This window comes from Punica granatum, chromosome 1 (assembly GCF_007655135.1).
Source record: "Punica granatum isolate Tunisia-2019 chromosome 1, ASM765513v2, whole genome shotgun sequence".
NCBI lineage: Eukaryota > Viridiplantae > Streptophyta > Magnoliopsida > Myrtales > Lythraceae > Punica > Punica granatum.
This window is the reverse complement of record NC_045127.1, coordinates 1,484,246-1,506,772: the sequence shown is the minus strand read 5'-3', so window position 1 is coordinate 1,506,772 and position 22,527 is coordinate 1,484,246. Positions and strand designations below refer to the sequence as shown.

The following is a 22,527-nucleotide window of genomic DNA, read 5'->3' as shown; positions in this document are numbered from 1 at the left end:
ATATCGAAATAAAAAAAACCTCCTGATGGATTATCGCAAGTAATTTGCATCAGTGTGGTACAAAATATATGGCACGTATTAATTGGTCCGCGATGAAACCAAAGTACTTAGGGCACTAAGATTTAATCGATTCTATCTTTTTTTTAATCGTTCATAAACATACTCTGCTGAAAAGATAATTAAATTCTCGTATGGACTGTATACCTGTCCTATAGTACAAGCTAGTGATAGCCATCGACTAGCCAATCATGGAAGAACGTGGATCATGAGCACGGTTCAAGGAGCCCCGAACATGGTCTCGCACGATTCGCTGAGCCGAAACATCTTTTATCTCTCAAAAATTTAACAAAGAAGAAGAAGAAGAAGACACGATGATCCAACATTAACCTCTCCATGACACTCCCCTCTTCAATCCTTAACCTTCTACTCCTCCTGTTCCACAAATGGACCACCCCATATGCAATTCTGCTCAGCCGTACCACTTGATCTTTGACCCATTGGGCCTCGCTCTTGCTTCTGGGCCTCCTGAATAGCTTCCGGATCCTGTTCCAGTCCACTGGATAAAACGCTTCCGGTGGCAGAACCGTGTAATTGTCACTGGATAAAACGCTTACGGTGGCAGAACCGTGTAATTGTCCCCTCCGATACGGTCTGTGCCCAGTCCTGGCCTCGATCCAAGCCTCTTGACAATCCCAGTCACCAAGTGAGGTCCCCTTAAAGCCCCACTTGCTCCCATTGAACGTCGATGCAAACTCCTCTAGGAATTTGTACACTAGCGGCTGTTCTGGTCCGAACACTAGGACTGCATTGTTTAAGGTCAAGTGAGATGTTGTCCCGTTGCTGGACACAACCTCCATGGTCTGGGCCCCAATTGTATTCCTGAACCCATCGAACTTCCTCAGGACTATGAAGTCTGTGTCCATATAAGCCCCGCCGTATCTGTCCAAGAATGCAAGCCTCATAAGATTTGAGAGATTCTGTCCTAAAGAAATCACTCCTGGGTCTCTCTTCCCATCCTTCCTCCCCTTGAACCAAGCCCGAGCTGGTGTGTTCTCGACCAAAAACAGCAGATCCGGTGTGACCGAGAGCATCCTGAAGCCCTTTCTGATCAGGGGCTTCAAGATCCTGAGCCCGTGGATCGAATCCATGGAGCTGGATATTATTAACAAGCAGCCGGAAGGGTGGGCCTTGAAGAGGCTGTCTATGGAAAGGAACTCCCTTGGCCCGAACTGTTTTGCGGGCAAGAGCCAAGTCATGAAGAACCGGGGAGTGCACTCGTCCTGCTCGAAGAATTTCATGACTCGTCGTCCATGGAACCTCTCAGCCCATTCGCTTGTCTGAAATATGTTCGAGCTCCAGCAGTTTCTCTTGGAGCCACCTGATCCGGGCTTCCCTCGTGGAGTTTAGGGGAGGAAGCAGAGGGGTGGTCAGGCTTCCAGGCCCAAGTTGGGGGATGCTGATCTGTTCACTTGCCTGATAGGAGGCAAGGAAGGGACCTGGAGTTGCATATCTCTCCAAGGCAATATTGGAGCCAGGGTAGAGATTGGAGATGACCTCATCCGCATAGATGATCATCAGGACCATGAGGCAAAAAATAGTCAAGAAGGTTGGGATCTGGACACGGCAGATTAGCCTCTTGAAGGATTTCTTTAGGGGAACTTTCTTCGTACCATGCGGAGCCTTCTTCATACTTAAATGCCGTAAACAATATGCTCTGACCAATAGAAACGGTTCGCTGAAAAGTCTGCAGTATAGAATCCGGTATGAATCTGGGGGCCATTGCTAGGAGCGGGCTTTCTGAGCTTCAAGGGTAGGTTTAAATGTGGCCATTTTTCATTTTCAGGATATTCATGGAAGAAGTCGATGTGTTATAGAGAGAAAAGGGTGGAAAATGTGGCTCTTGTGGTTGACAGAGTTATTAGATAAGTATGTTATATTTTGCCCTATTGAGGCTGCTTGGAAGGATTGGAGATTTGGAAACAATTTGCTTCCGGGGGGGGACTATCATCGGCACATTTTATTGGTGAAGATGAGGAACAGTGATTGTACTGATAATGATCTAAATCAACTTTCTACGGATTCTTTTTAATCATTTTTATTTTCCCAATAAAATGATGAGATATTCTGAAAAAATTAGGACTAATTAGGCTATTCTCATGTATCTGATTGATACTTATCTCGACAGCCTTCTATTGGGCTTCGACCCCCTTAACCCATGTTGTTAATTTCGTTACACACAACTCGCATAACCTACCTTGTGAGTTTTGCCGCACCGTAGGTCGAATAAAATCGTCAATATGTTGCTCTTTGGTCCTTAACATGTTCCTGACCAACCACGTACATTATTATTATGTTCGATTTATATTACCGGGAAAAGGAAATGCCATGTCAGCTATCCGGGAACACACCCTGGCCAACCAGCCAATAACTCAAGCATTTTACGACCGTCGATTGCATCTCATCCACGGCCAGCATTGAACTGAGATTTGAGTCACGGATCGCTTCTTATGTCCGTTGATTACTTCTTCATCCGACGGTCACAGGCACATCCTCTGACCCAAATCAAAAGTAACGAAAGCCGCGTGCTCCATATAAAAGGGCCGGTGCCTCTCGCGCCTCTCTCAAACAGCGTCGTCGATCGAAGAACACAAAAATCCCAACTTGCACAGAATCGAAACCCTAGCTCTCTCTCGAAGGAAATGTCTGGGCGCGGGAAGGGTGGCAAGGGGCTCGGCAAGGGCGGAGCCAAGCGGCACAGGAAGGTCCTCCGCGACAACATCCAGGGGATCACCAAGCCTGCCATCCGCCGTCTCGCCCGCCGTGGAGGCGTCAAGCGAATCAGCGGCCTCATCTACGAGGAGACCCGCGGGGTCCTGAAGATCTTCCTCGAGAACGTCATCCGCGACGCCGTCACCTACACCGAGCACGCCCGCCGGAAGACCGTGACTGCCATGGACGTCGTCTACGCCCTCAAGCGACAGGGCAGGACCCTGTACGGCTTCGGCGGCTGAACTATTTGTTCTCCGATTTTGGTTTTGGGTTGGATTGGGCGCCACTGTAAATTTTAGGGCTTCGTTCTATGATCTTGTGATCTCTTCAGAAGTTCAATATCGTGTTGTTTTGCTTTCCGCTCTCTAAAATTGGATTTGAAGTTCAATGGACGGAAGCGCTTTTTGAACTGAATGTCGTTTAATCAGTGGTTATTTTGATTGGTGGTCGTAATGGAGCTTCGATCATGGTGGAAAGATAAGTTATCATGGAGAATCACAAAGAAATTTTCTTGCTTAATTGCCCCCCACCCCCCCCAAAAAAAAAGAAAGGACAACCTTAATTCCTTCTTAGCTCCTAGGAGCTGTAAGCATGTCTGCAGATTAGGCAGTGATCTGCAATCAACGTTTCCATAACGCTCCCTTCTTCGATCTCCATCCCTCTGCTCTGCTTGTTCCACAGATGCACTCCGTAAGTGTTCTTGCTCAGCTGAAGCAGCTTTGCTTCGACCCATCTTCTCTCGTCTCTGCTCTCCGGCTTCTTGAAGAGCCTTCTGATCCTGGTCCAATCGACCGGGTAGAACGCCGTTGGAGGCAGCACGGTGAAGTTATAACCTTCTCTCCCCCGTACTCTGCGGATCACTCTCGAGACCAAGTAAGGGCCATTGTGGCCCCACTTGTTCCCGTCGAAAGTAAGCGCGAATTCTTGTATGAACTTGAAGAGAAGTGGGTGGTTGGCATCGAACACCATGACTGCGTTGTTAATTCGGGTCCAATCCCTGGATTCTGGGTCGATGCTCTGAGCTCCAATTGCGTTTCTCAGCTGGCTGAAATCTCTGAGAACTATGAAGTCCACGTCTAAGTACACGCCGCCGTACTTGTAGAGGATTGCTAGCCTGATCAGATTCGAGAGGTTCTGAGCTAAAGGGATCCCCCCAGGGTCTCTGTTGCCGGTCTTGATCTCACTGTACCAAGCTTCAGCTGGTGTGTTGGTGAAGAGATAATCCAAGTCTGGAGTAACCGCGAGTAACTTGAGCCCACGGTTGAGCATTGGTTCGAGGAGCTTGAGCCCTCTTCTTGAGTCGAGCATGCTCGATACCATCACCAAGCACCCATTAGGATGTGCTCTAAACAGGCTCTCCAATGCAAGCAACTCTCTTCTCCCAAAGAGTGTCGCAGGCAAAATCCACGTCATGAAGAATCTGAGTTCGCAATCATAGTTGAGGAAGTCCCTTACTCGGGTGTGAAACTGGCTCGTCAAGTTATCATTGTTGAATATATCGAACTCCGGCAGCTTTTCCCGGAACCAAGTGATCCTTTCTTTTTCAGTAACGTTGATTGGCGGGATGAGAGGACTGAGCTTCTCCGGGCTGTCTAATTCGTCAAGAGCAAGAGCTGTGCGGACTGAATGGAGCTGCAAGCGACCTAACTTTGGTCGGACAACTGGCCCCTCATCGAGGACTTCATCACCGAAGCGGAGAGACCACACAGAAGCTCGAGAGACAGTCCAGTCGGAGTAGAGAATAATGAACAGGGCAGCCGACGGGATGACTAAGAAGACGAACTTCTTGGCCCGGAAGAGGACTCTCTGATTAAACATAGTTCGATGAATCTTCTGAACTGTGTGGGTAGAAGTGCGAGTCTGAAGGTGATCGAGTGCAGAGGAAGAGGAACGATCACGGCGTGCAGAACAAAGTGACCGGCGAAAGCAGGGGAGGCCGAGAGAGTAAATTAATATTTCAGCTGGGATTTGTCCTCAAGAAGAATAGACATGGACGACCGGTCGCCCCTTTGGAACTTTCTTCCCGAACAATAATTAACGCGAAATGGGAATATAGTACTGTTTACCCATTCATGATTGGAAGATCAAACTGAGCCGCCATTGATGCCAAGTAAAATGTAAGAAGGTTGTATCAGAAGATGGAGTAAAGGTTCGCAATCACTTTAGGAGATGATATTTATCGTTTTTTTAGAATTACAATTCTAACTTAATTTTATCCACTACAAAACAAAATAATTCATACAAAATTAAAGAGTGAGCCCCATTTATACCATTTTTTTCTACAACAAAACAACATAACACATACAAAGTCAAAAGGTGAGTCCCATTTATATAACTCAAAATCAAAATCAAAATCAAAATCTGATTTTAAAATCTTACTATGAAATCAAACGCAACCTTACTTTTGAAAGTCATTTCAGAAATATATATATATATATATATATTTTCATCAATCGCCGGTAATGGGAGGTACTCGTAGAATTCAGCAATAATAATTTGCTCAATGAGCTCTATACAATCGGATTGAGCACAAGACTGGTGAAATATGTTCTTCCATACGATATTTTTAAATGACTCCGTAACTTCAAATTAATCTACTGCAAGGGTAGGATTAGTGGTGGTTTTGGCTTAGGTCTTGTAGTAAATGAAAACTTATTGTTTAGTAGATTTAGGAAAATTTTCTTTTTACAGTTTTGTACTTTCATGAACGAGTGAGTTCATTATGACTACATGTAAATCCAATCTTTTCTTGTTTTGATTAATGTAATAATATAATATCCCGTTGCAGCACGGCAATGCAAATTGCAAATGCCAGCATGAGCTCTACTATAGAGATTGATGTGAGTTATGGGCCTTCCTATAATATCCCATTTCCGTTAATAGTAAACTAACAGTTTACCCCCCGACATTGATATCATCTGCCTTCAAAAAAATTTTTACATCAATTTTAATCTTAACTTATTAAATATACATCATATTACCTACCACGTCTGTCTGTCGTTAAAAACTTGACGGAATCATTTGACGCGCCGTAATTTGACCTAACATGACATTATTTTTTTTCATTTTTTTATTATTTCATCCATCTCTTCTCTTTTTTTCCTGTTTTTTCTTTTAATTTTTTTTTCTTCCCTCTGGAAACCCCAAGCCCTCGCTATCTGGACTCAATTCCTAACCCTCAAATCCTTGACCCACAAATCAATAACCCCCAAATCCGTATCCCGCAACTCCCTAACTCTAATCAAAGCACGTTAATCGACCTCATCGACGATGAAGATAGAATTCGCTGAAGATGTTCATTTGAGTCGATGCAGTGGCTCGAGCATGGTTAATGGAAGGAGCAGCCGGTGAGGGAAGGAGGACGACACCAGAGATGAGCAAAGGTTGTTAAGAGATGGTTGTCGGATTGAGAAGCCAAATTTTACTGAGGAAAGAGGCGGAGCAGACTGGAAGTAGCTGCTGCGGTGGTGGCCAAAGATGGAACGAGGCAGAGGTCGTTGGGTTAGGGGTGGCGGTTCCGATCTGCCACCGCCTCCTCTTCGGCTGTTGGAGAGATTAGCGAGGAGTCGTCCCCCAGGAGGGTGAACCCGGGATCTGACGATCGATTCAAGGACTTCATGCTGAAGAGATCCTACTCTTTCGGGTTCGAGAGGAGCATCGCCTCGTAGAGGATACCGGCGATGGAGCCTGCAACGATGTCCCCGTGGAGGTACCGCCGATGCGGGGGGCGGGAGATTCTGGACACCGTGACATAGTGTCCTATTAGAAACCCCTCTGACTTTGATTTTCGTCGTCTTCTTGGTTTAGCGAAGAGAAAGTGAAGGCAGATTAGACCGGACAGTGGACTTTTTTTTTTAACATATTTTAAAGCAAACTCCTATAATAAAATGAAAGGAAGGATATTATATTATAGAGAAATACAGAGGGAAAGAAAGAATTTTAAAAAAATAAAATAATGTCACATTAGCATTTCCCGTTAAATTTTTAACGAAGACTAACAGAATGAATAATATGATATACATTTAATCGGTCAAGATTAAAATTAATTTTAAAATTTTTTTGATGTCAAATTTGATGTAATATCAAGGAGAAATTGTTAATTTACTCTATCCCTTTATGAGCTCTGCAATATAATATCACGTTAAGAATTTTCTCCTATTAATTAATTAATAGATATACATATATATATGATAATGATATATGTAATATCCCGTTGCAGCACTTGACTGGAGAAATTCCCCCTGTTAATTAATTGATAGATATACACATATATGATACATATATTGATTTTTTTAACTTTTCTAATGAAACAACTTCTATCATGTGATCCAAAGTTTAAGATCATATCATGGAACAACAGGAAGGACCACACAAAAAGATAAACGAGTTGCCGGTATAGTATCGAGCTTGGTGCACATCCCCGGTGTACCTTCCTACAGGTACTATTAATTTTAATGAGAGTCTACCACCAGACATGTTGTATGTGGTAATTCTATGGTTTTGGTTCGGAGGATTTTATGTTCAACGCGTTAGGTCCGACTTTCACGTGAAGTGAAATACTTGCTTATTGACCATACTATTAAGAAGGGACCTCTTCGCAGACAATATCTAGAAGGAATCGAGCCATATATAAACCTTCCAAGGGAAATTTTTCTGCAGCCAATTGGCCTCTTTGACGTTTGCTTCTAATTTCTTTATCATTTCGTTAACTGCATGATTATTATCAGGCTGTTAAGATTGAGCTAATCATGGCCTACTTCATGATCGCTTGTTTGGATCGCGGATTAAAGAGAATTGACACTCGCAAATCGCATTGACACGTGGAGTAAGGCTTAAGTTATTCGATGTCAAAATGCACCAGTGATGTAAATACATCTGTTTGTTCATATCATACTGGAGCAGTATCCACTAAATCCCCCATGCGTGAAGGTTAGTAGACGACGACAAAAGATAAAAAGAGGCACATGGACATGAGGACTTCGCGAGCTCTCCACCCCAACCAACAATTTGGGTATCAACGGCTGTCATGGTTTTCTTTCGGTGTAATCATAGCATGATATCGTACATGCAAAAGCAGTCGATCATTGCTCCCGCCGCACTGGTTCAAATTTTTTCTTTTTAAGGGGTCGTCCCGTAATTGATGAACATTCCACTTGTGGGGACAGCGAAGCTAAGGTTGGCGCTGTCTTCGGGTGAGGCCATATTCAACTACGTCCGGTTCCACCATTGTTGATAACGTTGCATACCCTTCACTCGCAGTCAACGCAAGTCTTCGTCTTGACCGTCCTGTGATTGGCCATTATATCTTTGCCACGTGTTTTCCCGCCATACGCCAGGCCGCATTGTGGAAAACTGATTCGTCCACCGAGTTGATTCGTTAAGGACACGAAGAAGGGAGAGAGACGGGAGACCAGTTCCCGGAACCTTCGCTGCTGTGAGTGTGTGTGTGTGTGAGAGAGAGAGAGAGACTCCGACTCATGGCGGCGTTCATCGGTGACGATCAACGGCCAGGAGGGTCCTCACGGCCCTTCGACGACGACGGCTACGTCGGATACGACCCGCGGCTCGCCTCCCAGCGGTATGACTCATTTTCCAACTTCGGACCCGGTTCGTCGCCGGCCTACGGATCATCTGAGGACTTGTTCGGGTCTCAGGCGGCTCAGGAAGCTCCCTCTCAAGATCCGATCTTCGTCGGACCCGGTGGATTCTCCCCGGAGCAGAACGGCCGTGAGTTCAACGGAGGTTTCGGTGCAGCTGATGGTCCGATCCTGCCTCCTCCGGCGGACATGCAGCAGGAGGAAAGCTTCGCTTTGAGAGAGTGGAGGAGGTGAGCTGAATTTTGGCCTTCGATAGTAGGTTGACTTGCTCTGCATGCACACTCTCATGGTCCATAGCCTCGTCTGTCGATGCTGATCGGCTGTAGGAAGCTGCAGATGGACTGAATTTGGACTTATCGTAGAGCGATTGCATGCTCTTATGGTATCTGATCGGCTGAAATTGAGTTGCAATTACGCAGGCTGAATGCGATTAGGCTGGAAGAGAAGGAGAAGAAGGAGAAGGAGATGCTGCAGCAGATACTCAACGAAGCGGAGGAGTACAAGATCGAGTTCTACCGAAAGCGCAGCTTGGCCGTCGAGAACAACAAGGCCTCTAACAGAGAGAAGGAGAAGGTCTATTGTCTAGTGGATTTCCTATGTGCTTGATCAATGCCAAAATCAATTTCTACATCAAAAATCGCTGCTCCAAATCGTTGAATCGCCATTTTTTTTCATAGGATTTCAAGATGTGGCGACTTAAACCTATTCCGTACATTGGAATAACAAGCGAGAACAGAATGAATAACACGCTTTTGAATGTAGTGATCGGGATAATGTTACACTTGCTGTTAGCTTAGAGACTCGCTGAAAACTGTGAAATGTCGATGGCTAGCTTCATGAGTGAATGAATACCTTTTGCATTTGGTTGTGCTAATGATGGTATTCGTTGGATCCCAGTTGTTTCTTGCAAGCCGTGAGAAGTTCCACGGGGAAGCTGAGAAGAACTACTGGAAGGCGATCGCTGAACTCATACCCAATGAGGTTCCGACCATAGAGAAACGGGGGAAGAAGGACAAGGAGAAGAAGCCTTCCATCGTCGTGATCCACGGGCCCAAACCCGGTAAGCCTACTGATCTCTCCAGGATGCGCCAGATCCTCCTCAAGCTTAAGCACAATACTCCTGCCCACATGAAGCCTAAGCCCCCCGAGGCACCCGATGCTAAGAAAGATGCAAAAGATGCGAAGGCAAGCAGCAGTGCTCCTCCTACCGGTGGGACCCCAGCTGCACCTGCTCCAGGAGCTGCTACTGCTGCTGCACCCTCGGCAGCTCCAGAAGCTGTATCCACTGCCCATGGGTAGTCGTGAAATCTTAGAACCTTAGCATTTATTACATGTGCATGCTTGTTAGTACGTCTTCTGGTTGTTTGTTTGGTGTAGAAAGGAAACTTCTTGCATCGATTTTTGTAGGCTGGCTATGATTGCAGGATGCTTATTGTGCTTCAAACTGGTTTGATGATTAGCTTTTACCGTCTCTATTGCTCTTGCATTTCATGTTTCTGGTACGTAGTCTTGGCTGTTTGCAGCTTCCACACTTCTGCAGCAATTTCTCTGTAATCGCATGAAGAAGTTTCATATCTCGGTGTCAACCCGATGTCTTAGGTAAATCTATTTAAGCAGACTCACTTGTGACAAAATGAATGCAAGAATAAGAAAATCTGGAGCTCCGATTGAGATCTCAATGAACAATTAACCTATTCCCTATGTCACCGTTCAAATGAATAAGCATTACACATGCACTGGCCCTCCATCTACCGTGTAACATGAACTATATTCTCTACTCCTCGAGAGTATCTGCACACCCAAATACCTACCTTGGAATCACTTCTGATACACCCTCGTAGCTGGTCTGGGCTGCTGTCACATTCGGGTTAATCGACTGCTTCCCCTTTCTGGCTTGAGAAGAAGATGCTTCCGAGAGAGCACCAACGCCTGATCTTCGAGATGGGTGAGCCCGGTACACTCCGGGCTCAGTAAGTGCCTTCTGGTTGAGGTGAACCTTCTTGGTGAGCATCTCCACCACTTGTTTCATGGTGGGCCTCTGATTGGAGGCTGCCTGGGTGCAGAAAAGCCCAACTATAATGAAACGCAAGACTTCGTTTTCTGGGTAATACGGAAGCTCGGAGTCAACCAGCTCCAAAAGTCTCTCTTCCTCTCTCAACTTCCATGTCTGCAACATAAATTGTTAATTCGTCGTCACGATGTTCAACTGCTCCGACAGATGGGTGCCACTACGTCGAAAACAAACTGAAAAAGAATGATCGAGTTTAGAAGATTAAATACCCATTCGACCAAGACCATCATGTCCTCTCCAAATGCAGCCTTGCTGCTGCTTTTGCCGCTAACTATTTCGAGAATAAGAACCCCAAAGCTGTACACATCTGCCTTCCTGGTCAGCTGCCTCAAGAGAGCGTATTCTGGTGCAAGATAGCCTCTGCAAAAAATCGAAGCACGCAAAGAAAAGTTATCACAATAACATATTAAACAATTATGACTCGAAACTTGGGTTGGTTGTGTGAAGGCCAACCAATATCACGAATGTTATCTATTAGCCATGTATGTAAAGGAAATACACTGAAACTTTATGCTTACATTGTTCCTGCCACACGAGTGCTAAGGTGAGTTACATTGTCGGGGAACAGTTTTGCGAGCCCAAAATCCCCAATTTTAGGGTTGAAGTTCCCATCAAGAAGTATGTTGCTGGCCTTGATATCCCTATGGACTATTGGAGGTTCGGCTTCTTCGTGGAGGAATGCGAGGCCTAGAGCTGTCCCCACACAAATGGCAGCTCTTCTAGGCCAGTCCAGGAGGACCTCTTTACTTTTCGAACCTGTAAAAAAGAACCAAGACAAGTATTAACAAATACGGCAATTTTCCCAATTTCCAATCCTTCTTGCGGTTATTCATCAAAACCACTTTCTCAGTCAAAAACATTTACCAAGTAAAACACTTGCGAGACTGTTGTTCTCGAGGTACTCGTAGACCAGGATTCGGTGACTTCCCTCCACGCAGCAACCAATGAGCTGAACAAGGTTTGGGTGTCGTATATTTGAGATCGTGTTGATCTCAGTCAAGAACTCATTCGTTCCTTGCTTAGATTCTGCCGAGAGGCACTTGATAGCGACTTGAGTCCCATCTCTCAGCACACCCTAGGACCATAAAAGACAGAGCAAAAAAGCTACTTTTCCCTCAGAATAGAGTTCTCGTACAAGCTTAGTCTGTGAAGAGAATTTTCCTTCATCCCTCACCTTGTAGACAACTCCAAAGCCGCCTCCGCCTATTTTGCTCGATGGTTGGAAGTATTCGGTTGCTGATCGCAGAGAATTGTAACTAAAGAGCCTCACATTGTTGGGGGCAATCACTGATATACAAACAAGGAATAAATTCCATAAGCATTCTAGAATTTATCAGGTGACTGGGCCTTCAAGAATTTCCTAAGACATCCTAATCGCTAGTTTACCAGCATATATTACCATCAGCTCGAGCTTTTCCAATTGATTGTAAATACAAACACAAGCAACTCATTCCATGAAAGTGCGATTATGAAACCCCATATCCTGTTTTTTCGAGGATTAGCAGACAACTTCAGAATCCAGAGTCTACTCCGATTTCAATGAATAAGCAGTTAAAAGGCCAATTGCAGGTGATTTTTTGACATCTTAATTTTGGAGAAATGAAGAACTCTAGCATACGTTAAATGGAATTGACTCTTCCTCAGACCCAACTTCAAGAATTGCAATAAAAAAAAGATGGCAAAGAAACCACAACATATAATTACTTACCATCACCCTGAGACTGAGCAGCATCATTCTTGTCTCTGCAGCATTGCAACCAACCAAAGCATCCAAAACTCATTGTCCCACCTTCAATCTCCTCATCTACTTTCCACTCTACCAGACATAACCCAGAAAATTAGCTTCATCAATCAATTAATGAATCAGCATGCAGGGAAGGAACTTTCAGACGTTTGATGGAAAAAGATTTTACCCTCCAAGAAAACTGAATGAAAGGAGGAGGGCCCCTGACCCTGACCTCAACCCGGCTCGGAAGAACTGACCCCAGAACGGCACCGGCCGGTAGCTCGCGGCGGAGGTAGTGATAGTTGTAGGGGAGGAGGAGGGGTGCTGTGCAGAGAGATGGTGGGAGGAGGAGCTGAAAGCAAGATCCATATATGGAATTAATCCCCTTTGCCCTTTTGATGATGGGGTATTTGGTAAAAGAAAAGGGCAAAATGAGTAGTAAGTGTCCGAACCAGGAAGCAAAAAGTAAACCTCTGAGAACGGAAATGGGAAAAGGAGAGGTCGACCCTTCCTTGATGGCGACTGGTTTCCATCTTCCGCGGGCCATAGATGGTGAGATGACGAGTGGGATCTCTCTCTCTCTCTCTCTCTCTTTCTTTCTTGGTGAAAGTTCATTTGACACAAGCGAAGGAAAGGAAGAAGGAGAAGAAAACGGAGGAAATAGGTTTGACTCATTGCTTGCTTCTGCTCGATAACTATTTACGAGCCATTGGACGAGAGCACGCCATTTTCCTGAGACAAAACATAGGGGGAGTTGGTTTGTTCTTGCCGGGGTTCACTTCATCCCCCACAAGAAACTCCACAAAACCATTAATAATTTTCTTACCCACATCACAGAAAAGAAAACATCTGATTCTTCTTCTTCTTCTTCTTCTTCTTCTTTTTTTAATTAAAAAAATCCACATCTTCTTAAGATGGCGGAAAAAAACAAAAGAACATGCTTGCTGCCAATAGCATCATATCGTACCATACCATTCCGTAAAATTTGACTTTTTTTTTTTTGGGGGGGGGGGGGGGGAAATTGAAGCCAAAAAAGAATGCAAAACGAAAGAAAGGAACAAATGAAGTCCTGATCCAACCTGGGCTTGTAGTTGGTTCTCGAGCTTAATAAAACTTTACTAGCTATAACAAAAGAATCAAATTATGTTCAATTAAGGATATAATTATGGTTCCTTAATTGATTATGGCTGAGTCTTTAACTAAATTGTTTGGTCCAAATTCCAATTGAAAGAAAGGGCATAACAGCACCATGGGGCATGGAATTGTTACAATTACGTCAAAAATGTTGGGCAGCTGAAATTATAGAATTGCAATAAACAATCGGAAATGGTTTTCTCCAAGTCAGCCACCGTAAATTATTCCACAACCAATTTTTTAGTGTCCCAAAAAGAAAAAGAAAATCCCAAATGCATGGTTGAGAAAAATACTTTCGATTGTCTTTTTCTTGTTTGTCAAATTCTTTGTGATTATATGATCGAGGGTTTGAATACTAAAAAAAAAGATGTCTTAATCCACGTTGTGAGAGTTTTATTTTTTAATGAACTCATTTGACTAGAACTAAATTTGTTGAGGTTCATTGGACTTTCAAATACCAAAATATAAACCGAAAAAATGTAATATAATTTGTCTCCAAATTAAATGTGAAGAAATTCTTCCCGTCTCCATTTCATTCAAAGAGAAAAAAGAGAATTTCTAGAATATTTAACTAATTGGATTATCGTGCTTGTTGCTGGCCGTGACTCAAACTCTCGATTTTAGGAGAATTGATCATTTTCTTTTATAAAATGATGTACTCTTTGACCGAAAATATATATAATACGACACGATGAAATATAAACTATTCTGTGTTCAAAACTCTTAATTGCTTCTATCGTTTAAAATACTATATACGTGCAATATGAGATGTTTTAATGGCGCCATTAAGTAAAGGTTGCCATCTCTGTATTGTTTCCATGGCACACCTAATAAAGATCTTTCTTGCCAAGAGAACTGTGTGAAATTATACAAAAATGTAGCCCTAATACTAAAAACATAAAAAAGTCAAAACCATTCATAAAATATTTTTATTTTAGATTTTAGTAAACCGTTTACATTCCTCACTTATAATATTTAGCTTGGCATTTTCTTTATATCCATTTTAGCTGTGAATATATGAAGGACCCTCGTTACTGTTCAAGGAAAAAAAGCTGTAACTCGGTGTTGTAGTATTAGATTGTGCTGTGGATGTAAATTGATTACGACGCGTTGATATGCATCAGTTAAACTGAATTTTCAACTGTAGAGAAGCATTTTCCTCATTTACCTCCCGTTCTTTTTCAAGTGTGAATGAGTTATATGCTATTAGCCGTTAAGAATGAATTCCTTCATTCCCATCGAGAAGCAACTTGAACAACGTGACTTAGTTATGAACCACAAAAGTGAGTACTTCACGTGTCATGGTTGCTTCTTTATTTATGTATATAATAAACAAAATTGTAATATATATATATATATATATATATATATATATTACACTATATACCCTAACGTTGATAAATAATTTTAAATCTATTTCAACGTTGATTTTTTGTCCGAGGTATCCCAACGTTGCTAATTTGATGTTACCATCTAGTCCCAGGGGATAGTTGGTGAAACAAAAATAGCAACGTTGTGATATCTCTATTTTGACTTCTTTTGCTGGTAGATTGCACCAATTACCAAGAGACCTCAATTGGATAGTCTTCGTATACATTTCTATTCAATACACGAAAACGACTGCCTATGAGATACTTCATTTCTAATCAATTTGGCATATCGGATTAGCATCAAACTCAGAATTTCTCTATCAGACAGCCTGCATGAGCCGTATCTTTTTCAAAAACACGGGCTTCCATTCAAAGTTGGAACAAATGCATCAGTCCAACAATTCCTAACTCAGAACTTCGATATTATCAGTTCCATTCAAATCCATTGAACATTTCTTGAGATAGTGCAAGCATGAAAATAACTCGGAAGATTGTAGATACCTCAGACACTGCCACATTAAATATGACAATTGCTTAGAGACAATCTGTCGCACGACTTATTTGATCTCCAGTAAAACAGAGAAGTACATAGACGCAACCAACTAGGCTTGGGATGATACTTTCTACCTAGAACAGATTCATCAAGCTGATGACACCTGCAGATAATAATCAGAGTCTGAAGATCACCGACCTTGCACAATTACAGGAGAAACTTTCGCTGTCCCGAGAGCATTGTCCTCGGCTTCGCTGCCATCTATGCTTGTGGAGTTGCTGTTCACGCTTACAAGGTCGGAGCTCGCGTTGCTGCTTGTGGCTAGGGGAGAGTCCAAAATACCAGTATTGTGGCTCTTTGAGGGTCCAGTTCTCACCCTGTTTACTTTACCTGGAATGCTTCCTCTAATGTCCTGTATAGAGGCAAGGCAAACATATGAACTCACTAAAAGTAGTATACAGCTGCTCAATATTCCTTCTTTTTTTCTTTTTTTGTTTGTTTGTTGGGGGGGGGGGGGGGGGAAGTTGGATCATAAACGTATTTATTAACAGATTGTGGGGAAGGCTCCTTGCTCACCATATGTCTCATGGCCATATCCAAAGATTTCTTTGAGAGTGACCTTCCGAAACCCGAACTCTCCATGGACGAGGAATGATTACTGGAAAGATTTTCATGGGGCCCAAGATGGGCATCTTGCTTTGGTGGTGCCAGTTTTCTCATGTTTACAATCCTCTCTACCATCTTCGTTCCCATCATAACGGGGTTCACGTCATCATTTTCATTCAAGGGTCTTCGGCTCTTGATCGGAGGAAAAGATTTGTCATTTAAGGATGCACTTGGTCTAACCTTGGAGGCAGAAACAGGCCTCCGAGGTAAAGATGACTTCAGATTCTTATTATTGACAAAGGGACTGGCTCCAGCAGAAGGTTTACATGGCCTAGGATCTGAACTTGGAGCTGTACTACTTGGTGGCGTGGCAGCCCTAGGCACAGCAGCGCGGGACTTTATAGCCGAAGAAGACCGAACTTGACCTTTTGGAGCCACCACAGAGCTCGTGCTTGACTGAACCGATGACTGAACACCAGGAACTGATTGTTTTGATGTTGAATTTGGAGCTGGGGAGGAGGAGCGGCGAGTAGGTGTTGAGGAGCGTGCAGCGAACCGAGTAGGAGTGGAAGATCTAGGAGCAGTTGCAGATGGTCCCACAGGCTTAGTGGAAGAAGGCCGAGTTGCAACCCTTGAAGGCGTGGATGATCTCGAGGGCTTAGTTGTTGCAGGCACCGTGGGCCTTCCTGCTGGGGTTGAAGCTCTACGGTTAGTTGATGAGAGCAAGCCTGAAGAGGAAGACTTTTTACTACTGTTAATGGAGGACTTGGACTCGCAAGGCAAACTTGAATTCTTAGATTCAGTTGGTTTCTTTGATGCAGGGTCAGGCTGGACATTTGGAACCTGCTTTTTGGGGCATACAAAATCATGTTACATTTTATTGGAGACGCCAGTCGAATCTGAAAAGTCCAAAATATAGAGAAAGAAATAAAGTAGGGAACAACTGCTCCATACTGATGATGTTGGAGTAGTGGGGCGGGCAGTGGAGTTCAAGATCCGGGAGTTCAAAGGGTCGCATTCCTCAGGCTTCACGGTATTAAGAAGGGGAGAGCCAGGTGGTGAAAGAAGCCTGGCACACGAGAGAAATCCCCGTGAATAAGAACCAGATGTTATACAAAACTGAGGTCTCAAACATGTCATAACCAAATTTGCATTAGTGCAGCATTCAATGGTGGGACACTTAGCTGAAGTTTATACTTTTCTGACTTAATTTCAATGTTCAAAAAGGAAAATGAGGGGAGTTCAGATGTCCATTCTATAACACATAAGCCTTGAAGTGCAACTAATGAGTCTACGGAGCATCGTGCAGTGCCTTGGGAGTCCTTTATAGAATCAAGAAATATATGGAACATCACGGGCAAAGACTTTAAACCAATTACCGCTAGAATAGGATCTATCCACACACTGTCTAAGTTCAAGAATAGTATAGATAGTCTTATTTATATCCCATCACCATGTACACATCATAACCGGCCGGACAAAATTAAGTATTTCTGTCCCCGATCGAAGAAACAACAATTGAATCCTCGACTGAGAAACATGGACATTACCAAAGGAGATCATTCTTGTCATTCCCCAAGTTTAAGAACTCGTCTGCCCCCATCTTGCGGTCCAAGGACAATGTCTTCGATATCGGGGTGCTCAGAGGATTCAACCCTACACCCAAAGAAAGGACCAGGATGCAAAAAACTTCAAGCTCCATTTTTTTAAGCAAAAAACGCTTTCTAATTGCAGAACTCACTTCAGATCAATTCATGCCATTCGCGGAAAAGAATATACAAAAACACCGATGAGCGAATCAAAAGAGCTATCCCGACCTAGAGGAGCATTGACTTTGTCTGAGCTCGGGAGAAGCCCAATCCCATTTCCCTCGATCTCATGCTCGCGTCTCCGCATCTCGAGGAACAGAGCCAACTCTTCAGCTGCCTCCTTCATCACCATCCTTTTGTCTTGCTCTTAGTTCAGCCTCTGCAACTGGGCACTACAGAATCAAAACCTTTGCAACAAAGAAGCACCAAATCAACAACAACCCAATATTAAATCCTCCACAAACTTTTTTTTTCCCCCCCAAAGCAGTTCCGATTTCCATTCAAATCTTCTCAGTCTACTCAATGGATCTAAGATGAAGCGAGAAATGAAGCAAGAAAAAGATGGGAGCAGCAGCATTACCGGGCAGATCACAAGCCGGACAATGAGGGGTCGGACGGAAGGAAGACTCGGGGAGATTGATGAATGAATCCAGAAACTGGGGAGGGAAGGGGAGGGAAAGGAAGTGTTCTGCAGCTATGGAGCGTTGTCCGGTGTTATTTTAGTATTTGTTGCTCTGTTTGTTTTTGTCGGATGATTCTTTTTGAAAATGAAGTCTCCGTTTGGAAGTTTTCATGGAGTTCAAGAAAGGGGCCTATTTGAAAGAGACGAACCAGTGGGATTTTGAATGAGGAGGGGAGGCGACCTGACTCCCTTATTCAATGCCCATCATGTTTCGCCATAATTACAAAACCACCACCACCTCGTTTTAATAAATTCCTGTATATTTTTTTGCTTTTTCAAGATTTAGTTGAAATATTTGGCCCCATAAAAGGAAAAAAAGAAAAAAGAAAAAAAAAAAAAAGAGCTGCAATGGAATCTTCACTCACGAAGTTCCGAAAATTCACATAATTCTTATGCATTACATTGTAAGCAGAAAATTTGACCGTAGTCAAGCGCATGCCCAAAGAAAATTAACCTCAATCCCAGCCAAAATCGAACTAGTCTCGGTATCAGCCAATAAGCCGAACTACATATGAGAAGGTTGAGATGCAGGCAGGGGCATCCGAGGTAAAGCAGGGAAAAGTGTAAAGAAGTATTGTCAGCACATGCAGAGGGACAGAATCCTTGACTATTTGGCCAACAACTCAACACAACACAACACAACACACTGTTAAGGGGTGGAGGGAAGAAAAAAGAAAAAGATGGATCGTGATAATCGATGATAAGCAATTCAAACTCCAAAACTTTGCCTTGTGAAAAAGAAAAAGAGGCAAAACAAATCAGATCAGATCATAGCTGGGCTCCTTTGATTTTTTTGAGATTCCCTAGGATAAACCAAACGGGACAGCCTGACCCAAAAGGCTAATTTAGTAAGTGGAAAAACCCATTCAGTCTATAAATCTCTTACAAATTGTCTATACAATTAATGTGAAACAAGTCTCATACATTGCAATTGATTTAGGTCATAATATTCGTCCCCCCCTTAAGGACCGACGTCCTCGTTGGTCACGGTCGGCTCTTTCCCGAGCCACTACTCTGTAGGCCATCACTACAGCCCGATCCAAAAGACTAATCTAGTAGGTGGGAGAGCCCATTTAGTCTATGAATCTTGTACCAATTACCCATACAATCAATATGGGGACAAATTTCATACCTTACAATTGATTTAGGTCATAACAGAAACATAACATCTCTCGGTCATGATTAGGATGAAGCTTTTAAAGATCGAGCTTTTTCTCCCATCAATCGGATCGTCCTGAACCTGTCTACGTAAGTAACGATCCTGATATGGTTATTCAACCAACATACGAAGCTCGGGAACCACAACTATCGGCCTTTACTGAGATCCATCTGATCATCAGAGATGACAGGCATGGAACCCCCCCTGTGACTCACTACTATAAACACAAAATGGGTAGTAGGTCAAATGAACCCTTTATTTCCCAAAATGCCGCTCTGTACAATGATTAAATAAGATCCCTAATGCAAAAGATACGGCCCTCTCTTATTCACAACTATCACTGCCTCCTTGAAAATGACTTTGGCACACCAAAAGAGAGAGAGAGAGAGAGAGAATGTACAGTTGCGAATTAGTTAAAATTCGAAACTGAAAGTCGACTAAGCCTCATCAGTATCGCTCCCAGCTGCTGGAGCTTCCTCCCCAGCGTAATTGCCTTCTTCCGGGCCCAGCACCTTAAACCTGCTCAAGGATAATGAATCGTACGTACATCACAATGAATCATCGAAAACAATGTGCAGAGCATACATCAGAATGTATATCTTTTCTACCTTTCGAGTATGAATTTTCCTTCCTTGTACTTTTGGCTCTTCTCATGAGCAGCCTCCTGAAATCAACCAATAGCATAACAAATGAGAAATAGCAGGACAAATAGTTTCGAAAGCTAAAAATCATCACAATTCAGATCTTACATATTTCCACCCCACAATCGAGCCACACCCAACACAGAATATGTCTGCTACTGTGTGCATTCCTGTTATCATCATTCTCTCCTCGCTGTCGCCCATTGTTATGTTCACCCTGTTATATAGGAGATATGTTGTGGGAGATATGTCCTTCTGAATGTAGGTAGAGTTTCACAAATACAGTGATCACAAATGAAACTTCCACAAGGAAAAGAAGAAGAAGAAGAAGAAGAAGAAGAAGAAGAAGAAGAAGAAGAAACAGAGAGCACGCTGAGCAAATGATGTTCCAGAGTTTAAGTAACCTAGCTGTCATATGCACCAAATAATCTCAAAACACTTTCAATAGAAAAATATTACCCACAAGATAAAAGAATACTAAACATGCTGGGCATGCCGGTTCCTAGCATATGCAGTTCTCGGTTTCAATGAAAAGGACTTGAGATTGAAGAACACTTACACTCTGTCAAAGAGATAAGCCCTTCCATGCCTGCAGTGGAAAGACTAAAACAAAAAGGAATGAGAATGTCAGTAGCAGCCGTTTGCTCTGATCCCAAATATTACCAGCCCATGAGATTCCTACAGTTCTATCAACTCTCAACTTATCAACAACTGGGCTTCAGAGGTGAAAGAGATGGAGATAAAAGACCCATGATTGGAAGCATAAAAGGGGAAAGGAAGAATGAGAAATTGTAGGCCTTTCGTCTGACTTTATGAGAAAGAACAAATAGCATTAATAAGAAACGGGCCTCATTTGGAGATTCAAAAGAGCCTAATTGGGATCCCAAAGTAGTTATTTAGCCAAGAAGAACAGTAAGAACCCAAACTTATCTGGAAATAGAATGTGAGTAGACAGTTCTCCTGAGGAACCACACAAATACATAAAATCACAACTTTGTCTGTTTCAACCCCTCAAAATTGCTACGCCAAAAGCAAGTTTTATATCGGAATTTGGTCTTGTCCACTAGCCCCTCGAGGGAACACATGGATCAATTGACTTCGGTAGCTTAGCACCAAAATCTAGTGGGTCCATGCTCCCTCGACATGTTCTAGGTTATCTTTATCGTCGCGGGAGTGAAAAGCATACCGATCAAATAGCACATCGAAAGGAAATCTCAAAGAGCGAATGATCTCATCTCAGTATTCACTAAAAACCAAAATGTGAAGCGAAACTCGAAAGATTTAGACCACAAGAAAACAGAACCATGGAAAGGCCGCGGCACCAACACTATACACACAACTTTCCTCTCGGCAGTCCCCACCATATTATTTTAATCCTTTCTGGTCCACGCACAGGACCCAGGCGAGCATTTTCGGGCAAATATTATAATCAGCGAAGCCCCACCATGAAATCTCCTCCAAACATCACTAAAACGAGAAAACAGGAAACATTCCCAGCAAATAATTCAGGAACCGATCAACACACAATCCCATCATACCTTGGACATGATGTCGTCGACGAGAGCGAGGTGCGTGTTACAGAATTTGCAGCAGTAGAAGTTCCCATCCAATGTGATCACGAAAAGCCTCCCCATTTTGCTATGTCGCCAGAAAATTTTGACAAAAATTTCGACCTATCAACGGGAGAAGAAAAATTGGATGTGATCCGAGAAAATCGATCGACTGAACAAAACGATTGTACGAACGAAACGACGCGGGCAGAGAAGGAGAGAAGACGACGAGGATGATGGTCATCGTCAGTTGAGTTTGTTGTAGCACCTGAGGAAGAGTGCGGAGGAAGCGGAAGAGTAGAGCTGCAGAAGAACCAATTGGGAACGAACGACGATGACAGTGATGGGGGTGAGAGATTGGTGCATGCTCCCCTCCTTAACCACAAAACTACGAATACACACCTTTTTCTTTTTCTTTTCTTTTTTCAGTGCATTTTAATATCTAAAGGTCTAATTTATTTGCTTAGTCCAATAAATATAAGAATTTATTATTAGGCGAAAAAAATATATAAAAAAACAGTGTGTACATATATAGATATCAAAGTAGATGGAGGAATTTTTTATTAGAAAATTTAATATTAGTCGTAATAATTATTTGAAAAAAATATGTGGGAGAATATATTATTAAATGAGAAAAAAAAGATAAAAAATGTAATTGTCATATTGTTAAATTAAGGAAAGAATGGAGGGGAGCGTGATTTATATTTTAAAACAAAATGTCACTTAAAGTTCTCCCAATCATAAATTTTCTTAATTTACAAGACTCGAATATTTGATTTTAATTTCCCATCTCTTCTCGAGAAACAAGTGGGCTATTTCTTTGTAAAATTGTGCTCAATTTCATGTGCGGCAATTTCGCCGAGATCTCTGCATCAGTTGGGGGAAGAATCTGCACGAATCGGATTTTTGAGGAGCATATCGAGAGAGAATTGGATTTGGTTAGACAATGTATGATTGGTAAACAAGGATCGGTTTTTTAGCAAGGTACGAAATGTATCGTCAAATATTCAGTATGATTCTACAAGATCTAGTTTCGTTCAAGTAATAGATTCTAACCAATTGAAAGGATCTTCTGATCAATCTAGAGATCTTTTTTATTTCATTAGTAATGAGGATTCAAAACATCACACATTGATCAGT

The 22,527-nt window shown here is 42.8% G+C and overlaps 7 protein-coding genes across 12 annotated transcripts; 2 read left to right on the top strand and 5 right to left on the bottom strand.

Moving 5' to 3' along the window:
• Positions 1–263: 263 nt before the first annotated feature.
• LOC116193103 (lactosylceramide 4-alpha-galactosyltransferase-like) lies at positions 264–1,298 on the bottom strand. The gene has a single exon (XM_031521865.1). It carries the CDS (start codon positions 1,296–1,298, stop codon positions 264–266), a length of 1,035 nt encoding a protein of 344 aa, XP_031377725.1.
• A 1,316-nt stretch (positions 1,299–2,614) lies between these two features.
• Positions 2,615–3,209, top strand: LOC116192666 (histone H4). The gene has a single exon (XM_031521274.1). It carries the CDS (start codon positions 2,700–2,702, stop codon positions 3,009–3,011), a length of 312 nt encoding a protein of 103 aa, XP_031377134.1. The 5' UTR covers positions 2,615–2,699; the 3' UTR covers positions 3,012–3,209.
• On the bottom strand, positions 3,086–4,959 carry LOC116192665 (lactosylceramide 4-alpha-galactosyltransferase). The gene has a single exon (XM_031521273.1). The coding sequence runs from the start codon at positions 4,585–4,587 to the stop codon at positions 3,346–3,348; it is 1,242 nt and encodes a 413-aa protein (XP_031377133.1). The 5' UTR covers positions 4,588–4,959; the 3' UTR covers positions 3,086–3,345.
• Positions 4,960–8,163: 3,204 nt separating this feature from the next.
• LOC116215502 (clathrin light chain 2-like) lies at positions 8,164–9,857 on the top strand. The gene is made up of 3 exons (XM_031551233.1): positions 8,164–8,596; positions 8,786–8,939; positions 9,264–9,857. Exons 1-3 carry the CDS (start codon positions 8,247–8,249, stop codon positions 9,663–9,665), a joined length of 906 nt encoding a protein of 301 aa, XP_031407093.1. The 5' UTR covers positions 8,164–8,246; the 3' UTR covers positions 9,666–9,857.
• On the bottom strand, positions 9,724–12,939 carry LOC116215481 (putative serine/threonine-protein kinase). Of its 3 annotated transcripts, none has more exons than XM_031551207.1 (9): positions 12,616–12,939; positions 12,351–12,515; positions 12,146–12,253; positions 11,612–11,724; positions 11,302–11,512; positions 10,956–11,193; positions 10,647–10,797; positions 10,178–10,533; positions 9,724–9,914 (listed from the first exon to the last, which is right to left on the bottom strand). In XM_031551207.1, exons 3-9 carry the CDS (start codon positions 12,216–12,218, stop codon positions 9,839–9,841), a joined length of 1,218 nt encoding a protein of 405 aa, XP_031407067.1. In that variant the 5' UTR covers positions 12,219–12,253; positions 12,351–12,515; positions 12,616–12,939; the 3' UTR covers positions 9,724–9,838. The 3 variants fall into 3 exon arrangements, with proteins under 3 accessions (XP_031407067.1, XP_031407075.1, XP_031407081.1); XM_031551215.1 differs by having other exon boundaries at positions 12,635–12,939; XM_031551221.1 differs by lacking the exons at positions 9,724–9,914; positions 12,616–12,939 and having other exon boundaries at positions 10,005–10,533; positions 12,351–12,583.
• Positions 12,940–15,060: 2,121 nt separating this feature from the next.
• LOC116192649 (endochitinase A-like) lies at positions 15,061–18,193 on the bottom strand. Of its 4 annotated transcripts, none has more exons than XM_031521247.1 (6): positions 17,936–18,193; positions 17,584–17,740; positions 17,317–17,422; positions 16,721–16,835; positions 15,737–16,612; positions 15,061–15,572 (listed from the first exon to the last, which is right to left on the bottom strand). In XM_031521247.1, the coding sequence occupies exons 2-6, from the start codon at positions 17,705–17,707 to the stop codon at positions 15,351–15,353; spliced, it is 1,443 nt and encodes a 480-aa protein (XP_031377107.1). In that variant the 5' UTR covers positions 17,708–17,740; positions 17,936–18,193; the 3' UTR covers positions 15,061–15,350. The 4 variants fall into 4 exon arrangements, with proteins under 4 accessions (XP_031377107.1, XP_031377108.1, XP_031377106.1 ...); XM_031521248.1 differs by having other exon boundaries at positions 17,584–17,734; XM_031521246.1 differs by having other exon boundaries at positions 17,584–17,762; positions 17,936–18,191.
• Positions 18,194–19,151: 958 nt separating this feature from the next.
• Positions 19,152–21,816, bottom strand: LOC116192650 (protein yippee-like At3g08990). Its single transcript, XM_031521250.1, has 6 exons — positions 21,656–21,816; positions 21,376–21,510; positions 20,397–20,440; positions 19,946–20,054; positions 19,805–19,860; positions 19,152–19,715 (listed from the first exon to the last, which is right to left on the bottom strand). Exons 2-6 carry the CDS (start codon positions 21,469–21,471, stop codon positions 19,634–19,636), a joined length of 387 nt encoding a protein of 128 aa, XP_031377110.1. The 5' UTR covers positions 21,472–21,510; positions 21,656–21,816; the 3' UTR covers positions 19,152–19,633.
• Between the last annotated feature and the right edge of the window lie 711 nt (positions 21,817–22,527).